Raw genomic sequence first — 13,445 nt, 5'->3', positions numbered from 1 at the left:
AAATGCCTTACTATACATGGTCGGTTTTTTCGGGTTAAAACGCCTTACTATACATGGTCGTTATTTTCGGGTTAAAACGCCTTACTATATACATGGTCATTTTTTTGGGCTAAAAACGCCTTACTGTACATGGTCGTTTTTTTCGGGTTAAAACGCCTTACTATACATGGTCGTTATTTTTGTCTAAAAACGCCTTACTATATACATGGCCGGTTTTTTCGTCCAAAAACGCCTTACTATACATGGTCGTTTTTTTTCGGCTAAAAACGCTTTACTATACATGGTCGTTTTTTTTCACCTAAGAAAACCTTACTATACATGGTGTTTTTTGTTTTTTTTAGTTAAAACGCCTTACTGTTCATGGTCGTTTTTTTTCGGCTCAAAACACCTTACTATACATGGTCATTTTTTTTCGGCTAAAAACGCCTTACTATACATGGTCACTTTCTTTTTCGGCTAAAAATACCTTACTACACACGGGTGTTTTTGTTCGGCTAAAAACGCCTTATTGTACATGGTCGTTGTTTTCGTCTAAAAACGCCTTACTATACATGGTCGTTTTTTTTCGGCTAAAAGCGCCTTACTATATGTGGTCGTTTTTCTTCGGCTAAAAGCGCCTTACTATACGTGGTCATTTTTTTTCGGCTAAAAACACCTTACTACACACAGTTGTTTTTGTTAGGCTAAAAACGCCTTATTGTACATGGTCGTTGTTTTCGTCTAAAAACGCCTTACTATATACATGGTCATTTTTTTCGGGTTAAAACGCTTTACTATACATGGTCGGGTTTTTCGGCTAAAAACACCTTCTATACATGGTGGTTTTTTTCGAGTTAAAATGCCTTACTATACATGGTCGTTATTTTCGGGTTAAAACGCCTTACTATATACATGGTCATTTTTTTGGGCTAAAAACGCCTTACTGTACATGGTCGTTTTTTTCGGGTTAAAACGCCTTACTATACATGGTCGTTATTTTTGTCTAAAAACACCTTACTACTATATACATGGTCATTTTTTTCGGCTAAAAACACCTTACTATACATGGTCGTTTTTTTTTTGTTTTTTTTGTTAAAACGCCTTACTATTCATGGTCGTTTTTTTCGGCTGAAAACACCTTACTATTCCTGGTCTTTTTTTTCGTTGAAAAACGCCTTACTACACATGGTCGGTTCTTTTCATCTCAAAACGCCTTGCTATACATCATAGGTGTCAAACTCAGGTCCTGGAGGGCCGCAGAGCTTGCTGATGATCAGATCATCAGCAAGCTCTGCGCAAGCCTGACATTGAACCTGTTCATTTGAATCAGGTGTGTTGCAACAGGGAGACTTAGAAAACATGCAGGGCAGCGGCCCTCCAGGACCAGAGTTTGACACCTATGCTATACATGGTCGTTTTTTGGGGCTAAAAACGGCTCATCGTTCATTTCAAAGACCGTTCATTCTTTGTACCGGCTCGTTCACTTGTGAAAATGTAGGTGATTGAACAGTCAGAGGTGCTGCCAAAAAGAACCCTTTCTGCACTGAAATACAATGAAATCAATTTTGATTCCGTTTGCTGCAATACAAACCGGATACTTCATACTTGACCATAAAGTTAATTTAAAACATAGTACCTCAATTCTAAAACAAAACCTGACGTTGAAAAAAACATTGTTTTGTATTTGTAAGACTGAATATGAAAATAAACAATTTAATTTTCAGTGAGGATCAAATACAGTTTCAAAGGAAAAAAAGTCTATCGTTTCAAATTCAGATTGTACAATTCAGATTCAGTTATTCAATATGATTCAGAGTAAAATATACAAGTCCATCCATTATCCGAGCCACTGACCTTCAATTCACGTAATTCAAATTCAGTATAAACTATTTAAAAGTTATTCACGTTTAGTTTTTGGTGGCAAATATTCTGCCCCACAGCGTCACACCTAGTTTAGTTTTAGTTGTAAAGTGTCCTAGAGTGTCTTCAAATACGCTTATAAATGAAATGTATTATTATTATTATAAGAAATTTCAGGGGTTATTTTTACTGACTATTCATTGTTCATGACATGTACAAATGTTTGTTTTCCTATCACACTGTCCATTCTTGTTTTCTTACAGTTCTTACAGCCGCTGTGAGACTTAACAGCCTAACATCTTGGGCCTCAGACCAGGAAATTGATGTCACAATCAAAAGATGGCTACATCTGGGATCCTGACCGGGATGGTGACAGGAAGGAGAGCATGAGAAGAAAAGAGGACATGGAGAGCGCAACAATTTGATGGACAGAAAAATACCATTCAAGAGTAAGCTACATCCCAATTTGGACTTTGTGTTCACTGTTAAATAAAGAAAAGTGCATTTTTCCAGTGTATGTGGAGTTATATGTGAGGTTCACAAATTATGACAATAAACATATTTTTATAACAGTCGTTTTTGAGACTTTTTTTTTTAATGTGGGTCAAATATGGCTCATGTAAGATGTGGCTTCGTTGAGGTTGAATTCGGGCTGATATCAGGAACCTGTTCTGGCCCAGCGTCGGGCCGGAGTAGGGCCAGATATGGTTTTACAATGCGGCTCAGATCTGGGCCAAATGCGGCCCACATCATGGATGCCAGACGTGGGCCACTGCAGGACCGTCATTCATTGAGGTATGTGGGCTGAGCGTACGTGCCGTGTCTGCCCCAGAGCTGGGCCAGACCAATTTTGCTGACTGGGAAATTTCCGGTGTGGGACAAATAAAGCTTTTCTTATCCTATAAGTATAAAGTATACGTTTTTTAATTGTGCATTAAATGAACCAGCCAGTGATGGCCAAGCAGGCGTGTCATAACTAATTGACATGTTGAGTCGTGTGTGTCTTAACCTCCATGGCAAAGGCTCCGTCGAACCCCTGAGACTGATGCACCGAACCCCTAGGGTTTGATCGAACCCAGGTTAAGAACCACTGTCCTAATGGCAGCATTGCCCAAGTCATTTTGTAAAATTTTCACAAAACAAAACCAGTCCAATTGCCTTGATTTTTTTAATATGTAACATTAGCATAATTACCTACTTTGAATGTTTATGGAAAACAAAAAACAAACAAGAAAAACATCCTGCATATTCAACAAAGAAGATTCCAGTTGCCTTACTTCAACCTCTGCACGTTGCCATGACCTGGATGGCTGAGAAACAAGTGAAAACAACATTAGAAAAGAAGACAGTGACGTAGTCCAGTGTTTAAACAAATTGCTTCTTTAATGTGTAAGTGTCAACAGCAGTACAAAAGATGGAGTGATGTGAGAAGCTCTCTGCAACACAATTTTGTTCTCGTTTACACAAAGGGAGGAACTTCTTGAGGTAAATGAGCAGAGGAAACAGGCGCGCTAGCCAGCCTCCTGTCATATTATTACAATGGACTGACACGTACAGAAATGCTTTTACACCATAAAATGCCGCAACTGAATCTTGCCGGGGATCATTTAGTTCTTTATTTTTATTTTTTTTAGACAGTATGCACATTTCCATGACGCCTAAATGCACCCAAATATATCATTGATTTCTTAATATCTTGGTTTGTTTTAACTTGATATAGTCGGACTACAAAAGCAAGGGAGATTGCACTACACACACACACGCACACACGCACATTCGCACGCACACACACTCTCACGTTAACTGTCAAAGGATTCACCTTAGGTTTAGCACGTCAATACTGCACATGGAAACCAAAGAGCTGCTTGTGGACACTAGGAAGCCAAACAAACAAACGAAACAGACATTTTTGTTCTTTTGAGCAATATCACCTAGCAAATAATCTTTTGTCATGTATAAAGAATGTGAACACAATGATGGCAACATTATTAAGTTGAATTAAAAACTTTACATTGGACTGTACAAGATATGATATACTATTTACATATTCAGACATAAAGTTCTTTTTTTGTTTTTTGTTTTTTTGTTTGTTTTTAAAGCAGCAACAGACACTATGTAATTCTTTTTCCTCTCTAATAACACCCAAACGATACTTTCCATTTGCCTACTGTGGGTACCGGTACCTGCCAGGAAAAAAAACAAAAAACAACAACGTATATTTATATATTTACGCAGACTGCCAGCCATTTAGAAAATCAAGGCTCAGGTGATGGAAGAGCCTGACACAGTGTTGCTTGAGAAACAACTAGAAAGCAAAAAGTACCTCTATAGAACAACACCAAAACATGATGTTGCCCTTCTGAACAGCAGCTAGTAAGTCAGTCCAGCATGTCAGTGAATTGTGCTGATTAAATTAACACACACAACGTTCCCACCATATTCTTCGCTCCAACAGATGAAGAAATGAAAAAGAAAAAAAAAAATCAAATGACAGTAAAAGGATAGAACCAGCATATGCGCGTTTTGTCCTTTGTTGTTCAATCTAACTTTCTGCATGGAGGATTAAGAGAAAACATGACATGGATAAGAAACGAATCATTGAAAGCATGAGAAGAAAAAAAAATCGATTGGCAAGAAGAGAACAGCATTTTGCCACTATTAAATATATGCACATTCCCACTTGTCAAATGATAGAAAACGTGTTGAAAAACAATCACACTTGTTCATGAATTCAATGCACGACTACTTTTGTCTTCTGTCACCATTTAGTGCTGTTAGGTTGTACCATGATGATGATCAAATTTTTCTACATCAAGTGCTTCTTGTTGAAGTCAATGCCCTACTTTTACTTTACTAGAAGAGCATGACGAAAAGCAATACAGTGGTGCCTTTAGATCCAAGCTTTCCTTCAGTTTTTATTTATTTTTTTGCTTTGACCTGTGAGCAACGATTCCAGCTGCGAGTGCACCTCAAGCAACACTTTGCCGGATATAATGAGCCATTTTCCATATGTTGAAGTTTACTGTCAAACTAAAAATAAAACAAAGGGCATCACAACGTGTTTAAAAACAACACGACTTTGCCTTCCGCAAGCTAACACACAAAAATACAAAATGGCATTGACGGGCTTACAAATAGCGGAGGTAGTCGATGTGTTTTCACCCTTTCGACGACGGCTATATAGGTTATATATATGATCACAAATATTCTATTTAAGTATGTCATGACTATATATTTTATACATTACTGTAATACAGAGTATGATTTTCCGTATTAAAAACAAACTTTTGTGTTTTAGAATGGATTAATGGTTTTCACATTCATTTTAGTAGGAAAACATGATTTGGGATATGACTGTTTTTAATGATGGAAGGAATTAAAATCGTATCTCAAGCCACCACTGTAACTCGTTTTGATTGATTGATTTGAATTAGTCTAGGGATGATTATCAGAAATAAGCCTGATAAGCGTATATTCAGCATCTTTTCAAGGTACAGTGACATTTTTCAAAGGTGAACTCACATAGAAAGATAAAAGAAATCAAATAGATTAGCCACATACATAACTTATTGACCAAATAATCAAATAAAAATAGATTTCTTATATATGTACAATAAAACCTAAATAAGGTGGTACATTTTGATACTCCCAATTCATCAAGCATTTTTGTTTTCCTCATACTGGCTCTCTGATTCTCCTTTTGTTGTTTTACTGACATTTCTGGTAGCTAGTAATAAATACAACAATAGATTCATACACAACAGCCTGGTGTTTTCTGGCTAAAGGAAGCCTGCGGTCAAATTCGGAAGTTTCTCTCCAAGGCAGCCTCAGCAAAGCGTTCACCCATCACGTCTTTGCATAAATAAACTAAATAGACAAAAAAAAAAACACACACATTAGTCTGGCAACTGTGAGAGCAAACCCATTTGAGTCCATCTGGGGATTTTAGTTAATTCATGGTGTTTTTTTTAATCCTCAAACAGATTCACATTAATCAGAATTGATCAAAAATACAATTTATATCCAGTGCTTCAAACACTTCTGATACAGCGTCTCCTATACGAGTTCGTCTTATTGTTGTTTTTTTTTCCTGTGAGGGTTTTTTTTTCTCCTCTGTCCTTTCGCCACGTGAGCAGAGTCAAGTTTGCGTCCTTTGTAGATAGCCCCCCACTGAATGTGTGAGGCATGGTCATATTGATATTTACAATCACATACAAATCAGTCCAGCCACCAGCAGACAGGAGGAACAGAAATTGTCTGGATATCCACTCTGTAAAGTTTGTGTTGTAGCTTAAGTTCAGAACACAGACAATAAATACAAATAATTCATGAGACACAAGATGGATGCGCCCTCAAATAGGATGAAGTGATACAAATGTGTAGCATTTGGGAGGCAATGCAGCGGAGATCCAGTGATCGGCCGGTGGGATCTAAAATGGACGGATTCAAGGGCAAGCGGTGGAATAACCCAAGTCATGCATTAATAATGCCGCATTTCACACGATATCCAGTCGTCACTCATTTTAATAATCCCCCACAGCTTGATGTACTTGTTCCATCTGCTCGCCAGCGACTGGCGAACGGGCCGCGGCACGAGCCCTGCCGAGGCCTCACTTCCAGCACTTTGATGGAGGGACACGCACCTTCGCTTCTATTGTTGGCCTTGTGTGTCTTCTCAAAGCCAGATGGCGCCGCCTGTGGACTCAGGCTACACCGGGCAGGGGTCATGGTAGGGCTTCGGGGGCGGGGAGCGGGGGAGCCACTTAAACCTTGCGCCCTATAAAGAGGATCTCGGCCTCAAAATATGGAGGCTTTGACTGCTCAAGGAGCTTTAATGAGCCGAGGAGGTCACTTGTCAGCTTTTAGGCTAATGGTGTCCAAACTATGGCCCCAGGGCCATTTTAAAGGGAAAAACTATAAATTGGCTTCAAAATCGTGAAAAGTGACGCTGTGGGTTTGTCTGCTGAATGTGAGTGGGCCAAAACTCCGCCCCCATTCAAATGTGAACTGTTGATCAAATATCACAACCACGACCTGAAAAAAATGAATGCCCCCCCCTCCTCATTTTTCCGAAAACTGAAACGGTGGACGATTAAGCGTTGAACGCTATATCTTCAAAATGTAGTCTTACGTAGCTCTCAGTGTTTGCACATCATCAGCAGTTATCTTCAAACATGCGCAAGACATTGAGAAGCATATTTCTGAATTCAATTTAGAGCCTGTTTAAAGGTGAAGCACGTCAAACTGAGCACGGCATCCTTCAAGAATTTTTCTGTATGCAGCCCTTGAAAGTAACATTTTGGACACCCCCAGCCTAGACAATACAAGGCCCTTTTTGAGACATGGTTTAAAAGGGGACACGATGAGAATAAGTGCACTTGACCAATGTTTTCGGTTGTCTATTGTACAAATGCCCTCACGTCTTAAGACTGCGCCAGTAATCAAGTCATTGCATAGACCCAATGACTGTGCTCCGCTTTAAGACTTCTTAGCATCTGTTTTAAGATTTACAATGTGGAAAAAGAATTTAAAAAAAGTTTAGGAGCTAAGACTTTAAATGTGCCCTCCAAATGGGGCTAAAGCGTTTAGGAGAATGTTGTGTCGCTTCACAATTTGAGATTGTAATGCCTCTAAAGCTGCCTTTTCGCTGCTCTTCCAATCCGGCGGATTGGCGGCCTGTTGGCCCTGAAGCATTCTGGCCTGATTACAATCACTCAGATTAAAAAATTGCTGACTGGGAATGGCTAGTAAAACTGGGAAAGAGCGAGTGGAGATGCGGTTTTGTATCCATAACGAATTGAGATTAAGTGTTGCTCTCTTAACCTTACAAATGATTTGTTTTGGCACCGATGCACTACCTCAGGAGTTTGATAGCATACAAAGTACATTGTACCGATACTGACGCATGTTGGAATCACGTGACCTTTGAAACTGGTGTTGTCGCCATGATGATCAGACACATTCGCAAGCTGTTGGCTGGCACACAATACCTGAGTGAGACACGAATGTCATGTCCCGAAATGGTTGAGAAACAAGATCAATAACCGTAATAATGAGCAAATGTTTGATTTCAAGTTCTGTACGTTCTCCGTCACAGCCATTTTGTTTTCGTTGTCCATTACCGCAATGACATGAGGAAAAAAATTATAGCTACACGCACACACATAAAGAAACACTTAAGACCGAATAGCTTTTTTTTTTTTTTTTTGGATTTACCGAAGCCACATGTGCATGCTGGCTTGCATCATGTTTTCGTCCTCCTTGTGAACACTTTCAAACCTCGGTGGTGCTGTCTTAACACTTCCCGCTGGGCGTCCATTAGTTGGCGCTGACCGGCTCATGTGTGTCATTTTCACTACTATAGTCTGATTTGGGCTCGTCCTCGAAGTCTTCGAACATGTCCATGTCGTCCTCGCCATTGACCGGCTCGCTGTTATTGGCTATGTTATTGGCCTCCAGCTTCATGTTGAAGGTGCTCTGAATGACGGGGATGGTCGGTTCAGGACTCACCGACGCACTCGAGCACTCTGATGTCATTTGGGGCGAGGGCGTCGTCGTTGCCATGGCGATGGCGCCGGGATAGACCATACTGGCGCTTGTGGTAATGGGAATCTGTGGCGGTTGCCTAGATGTTGAGAGGATAAATAAGATTGGAACTCAATTAGATTCTATGGAGCTCTGTGTAAACTCTTTGGGCAACTGAATTCTTTCCAGCATCAATTTACGTTACTTGAATGATTGGAAACCTATAATCAACACCAAGCCCTCTTCTGGTCTGGGTCACAATCCCTAAAAAAGTGACTGTGTTGTCCTCATGTAAATGTAGTCGAAGAATGACGCTCTGAGTTCTTATTATGAATATATAAAAATTTGAACACGTTGTCTGCTTGTAGGTCATTTAGATACAGTATATAAAAAAATAAAAGCTTGACCAATATGCATTTCTAACAGCACATCTGATTATATACAATAAGGATGAAGTTCAATGGAAAATCATGGAGAAGTCTCAAAGGCACCCTATATTGACTCATCTCCTATTTCACCGGATGACTGACAGCCAGGGTGCTCAAGAGCATGACTGACATGGGAACACCTGGAGAAGAGTGCTAGGGAGCACGTCACACACAGACCATTGAAGTGCTGCCTGCCTGCAGGCTTCTCTAAGCCAGAAAGTCCATACTTACAGCTTCAATCCTGTAATAAGCACTGCACTTCATGCCCCATTTGCAGGCTGCTATTGTCGAAAATGATTAAACCACTGCTATTGATTTAAACACACAGTAAGGTTAAGTCAACACGTGCTTGTGGGAAATAGTGTTACATCATAAACAGCACTTATTGTTATATGAGCCATTTTCTGTCCCCTCCATGAAAGAACACTTTTGTTTTATCTGACATATTTTAACAGCTTAATTCTGCTCTCAAGTTGCATCTCTCACCATACACGAAACCCAGTTACTAAAACCTTTTCAGCCATCGAGAAAGAGGGAAAAAAATTGAGTTACATGACAGAAATGATATCAAGGTAATTTAAGCATGGTGCCTTAGCAAGAAATAAGGTTAAGTCCTTGCTTCTATTTTTCATATTCGTTTTCAACGTTTTTAGCCATAATGGAGTGTGCCGCTCAAACCAACACTACCTGTTACTTGTATGATCAGAATAAGACCATATTTTATATTTTAGCTAAATCAGGGTTGGGTTGGGTGGATGCAAACAATTATATGGTGCTAAAAATGATGTGTTGTATTGTATTGTTCATTACCTGTTTTTCATGAAATCATACTCACAAATAATAAAATATTTGTTTTTTCAAAAACATTGGCACATCTGGAAAGACGCAGATAGCGATATATTCTGTATGTACAGGGTGAGAGTAAGCACCTTACCCCACAGTGAAAAACTGCCTCATCTCTTGTCGCCGTGAGCGCATCATCTGCTTGTATTCTCCAATGCGCAGCTTCTTGCCGTCGATGATGCAAGTCCTCTTAGGCCGGGGCTTGTACTTGTAGTTGGGGTACTTCTCCAAGTGGAGCTTACTCAGGCGGGCCTGCTCTTCATAGTACGGCTGTTTGTCCTGGTTGGACATGGACTTCCACCGGGAGCCTGCGTAGAAACAAAATGACATTATATTATACAATAGACACTATGATAGAAGACATTTTCATGTGGTTATGTCTGTGTTATACTTAAGATGATAAATTTTTTAAGTAAGAATGTAAAACAATAAAAATGTATCCTGTCAGTTTCGATTCACATTTATGTTCGAATCATGTTAAGTTTGAATCACCTGTGTCATGGAATTTGACACCCTTAACCTAAAGTAAGCCGACTCCCAATCAAAGCACAAAGTAAATAAAAGTCCAGATTCACCAAGTGGAGTCAAGTCACTGGAGTGCTTTCTGTTTGTTTGTTTTTTTTAAACTGAGGCACATCTGCAATATGAATCATCTTCGCATTACGACTCATCATTTGTCTTTGGACCGCCACGCACCAAGTGCCCTGACCAAAATGACTCAAGTGGATTGTCATGGAAAAATTACAGTTGGTGACTGTTCGCAGCACGCCAAGCGATTGAGCACGGCACATCGACTAGTGCGCTGCAATGGAAAAACTAAGACCCTGCTTTGGGTTTTGATACTCCATGAACAATGTACAGTACTATGCTGTATTTTCTTTAACCAGAAAAACATGGCGAGATTGTCATCGAAGAACTGGGCTACCACAAAAAGAAAAGGATAAGTAATTGCAGTGAATTTCACAAATGTCGATTTTTTTTGTGTGTGTGAAAATGCATGGGTATTTTTGATTGGCTGTTACATCTGTGATGCTGTGTTTCCGTTCACTGGCGGTTACGTGGGAAACCAGCGACCAACGGTTGGCCACTCATTAAAAAATTGTGGCCAAACCCTGCACACTGTGCTACAGGTCTCTTAAAAGTTGAAGCTGAGTGTTTTGGTTTTTATATTTTAATATTAACAGTGGTTAACTTCTTTTTAAACGGTTAAAAATGTTCTTCTACAACATTGCCTTTACAAGGATTTTCTATTCTACATACATTTTGACCCCTATTTAGCTCATGGGAACATTATTTCCAAATATCAGGTTGACCATTGGAATGTATTGTTTCACCTCAGACATTACAGGGTACTGTATTCCAACCGACTTTATTTGCTGTTTGAAAGTGCAAAAAGTGTTTTCCATTCCACACTGTCTGAGTGGCTTTAACACTCGAGTGTGACAAGAGACATTCTCTGGTGTCAGGCTGTAGGGAACAACAATCCAGTGTACAGTGGGTACTTGATCTGTGTGAGGGCCTCCGTCACAGCACTTTTCACAACTAGGATGGATGGACTACACTGTTGAAGGGACAACACAGATTAAGCCTTTGCCTTTTTTTACTATGAGAAGTGCTCTTGCTACATCTTTTTTTTTCATATTGATACCAGTAGGAGTACTGAACATTTGAGTAGTCACCAAAACTGATATTAAATACTGATACCTTTGATACATAAAATTTCCCCCCAAAAAAAGAAATGACAGAAAATTAACAAAAAAAGATGAACATATCCCAATATAGCATTTCTTTCTTAAAATCACACACAAATAATGGCAATTTTCGGTTACCTTTTTCTATTTCAATCCATATATCAACAGAAATTGCATCTGATTTTGTATAGAAGGCATCTCTCAGACATGTCTTTAGTTCCCGATCGTAGAATAGCCACAAGAGAGCCACCAGTATCGGTCGCCATCGCGAGTCATCCTACCTTGAAATATGGCCAGATATCGGCCCGATAACAATACCCGGTATCGGGTATCCATACTCGCCCATCCCCACCTAATACAGTATATACATACTCCGTTTTAAATACAGGGGAAGGTGTTTGGACTTCCAAACTTCTATAGTTGTAACGTAACAACAGCATTCGGTATCTTGTGGTTTTGGGTGCTGTAACCTGTCGGAACCTACCCAGAATCTTGCTTATATTGGAGTTGTGCATGTCCGGGAAGGCCTGGAGGATCTTACGCCGTTCATCTTTGGCCCACACCATAAACGCATTCATCGGCCTCTTAATGTGCGGCTCGTTGCTGTTCCTCCCTCTCGACTCCCTGAAGACTCTGGCCTCGGTTGACCCAGCGCCTCCTGTTGGCCAAAGATAGTGGTTTATTGGCAGTGCCATTGACTTGATGGGAACATAGAGTGGACGGAACAGTGGGAAGAAGAGCGCGCGAGGCGAGACATTAGTTTAATGACAAGACTTCTTACAACTGGCCTTCAGTTACTCTGATGAACTTACACACCGTAAACATTGACTGTGTGTATCCAGCAACTCAACCCAAGGCCCACACATTTTTATAAACAGCTCCCAATAGAGAGGCTTTCTTTTGCCTTCCAGAGGGCCTTCTGTATTTTCAGACTGTGATATTGGGCAGACTTTCAGACTCTGTGACAGTAAAAACCTGTTTTTTATTGCTGAAAGAAGCCTACATCATAGAAACGACATGAAACCTCCTATCTGGAATTGTTACGACATACCGATGAGAGTACCTTTCTGTTACTTACATTGGCTTATTATTTTTGGACTCACAGATCTGAAATTTGTTTTATTTGCAATGATATACTATACATTTAAACCTCATGCTGTACAGTATGACATTTATTACATTCTTACTTATTTATTTTCTATTTTTAAACCTTTATTAAACCAAGTTGGTCCTATTGAGGTTTTCTGCCTGATAAAAACACAAATGTGGAGGGGGGGGGGGGTAGCCGCAATTGCCTTATACTGAATATGAAGGAGTGCCAGTGAGTGAGCCTGCGAGTTGCCAAAGCAGGCCACCCAACCCGAGAGTACAAATCACAATGGTGAGTCAGAGCTTTACAATTTGTAATGAACGTCAGGGATGCGTGATGAACAGTATCAATTTGATGGAGACACTGTGGAGAGCGCATGCATGTATAAAATATCACCGTAGTCTAAAACAGGTCAAAAGTAGCATTGCCAGTACGCTTTTTTTTTGTACATTTGAACACAAACACATCTTCCTTCTAAAATAAAATCCCAGCTTTATCCTTAGCTTCTTTACTATGCCCAAGTATTTGTACCAGTGTACAACCTCACTCTCCTCTCCATCAAGAGGCGTGAAAACAGGAATATGAGGCCGGGTTCGAGATCTAAGTTTGGTCTTACCTGCATTTAAAACAAGTTTTAGCTGATACAGTCTATTTTGAATGACCAAAAGGTACTTTGCAGATCGTTAACCGCTTGTGTAAGAGATGTAGAACACAATGGAGAATACGATGTTGTCATCCTCATAAAGGTGGAGTCCTGCATTTGCCGCATTTTGATCACAATTGTTCATATAAATGGTAAATAGAGTGGGCCTAAAACACGACCTTAGATATGAATTAGTAGCACAGTGACAGACAAACAAGGGACATTGCTGGCAGCCATGTTGGATTATGAAATTATTTTGGCTAAGAGGTGCAAAAAATCTAATCAATCAGTCAATCAATTAGTTGCTAATATGCAATCATTTGCACAGTTGATTTTGTAGAAGCTGAAATACATGCTTTAAAGCAAAATTTCCAAACTTAAGGTCA

The 13,445-nt window shown here is 39.8% G+C and overlaps 1 protein-coding gene across 2 annotated transcripts in view; it reads right to left on the bottom strand.

Annotated features, from left to right (window-relative positions):
- Positions 1-3,203: 3,203 nt before the first annotated feature.
- sox6 (SRY-box transcription factor 6) overlaps positions 3,204-13,445 on the bottom strand; it is a 149,916-nt gene continuing 139,674 nt past the window's right edge. For both annotated transcript variants that reach the window (XM_086106839.1, XM_086106840.1), the window contains exons 15-17: positions 11,811-11,984; positions 9,727-9,943; positions 3,204-8,464 (exon numbers count right to left, since the gene is read on the bottom strand). In XM_086106839.1, coding sequence (XP_085962965.1) covers positions 8,158-8,464; positions 9,727-9,943; positions 11,811-11,984 — 698 coding nt within the window. In that variant the 3' untranslated portion in view covers positions 3,204-8,157. The remainder of the gene's footprint in view (positions 8,465-9,726; positions 9,944-11,810; positions 11,985-13,445) is intronic.

The sequence above is a fragment of the Hippocampus guttulatus genome, chromosome 3, assembly GCF_054856545.1.
Source record: "Hippocampus guttulatus isolate MCC_2025c chromosome 3, RoL_Hgut_1.0, whole genome shotgun sequence".
Classification (NCBI taxonomy): domain Eukaryota; kingdom Metazoa; phylum Chordata; class Actinopteri; order Syngnathiformes; family Syngnathidae; genus Hippocampus; species Hippocampus guttulatus.
This window is presented reverse-complemented; position numbering and strand designations above follow the sequence as displayed.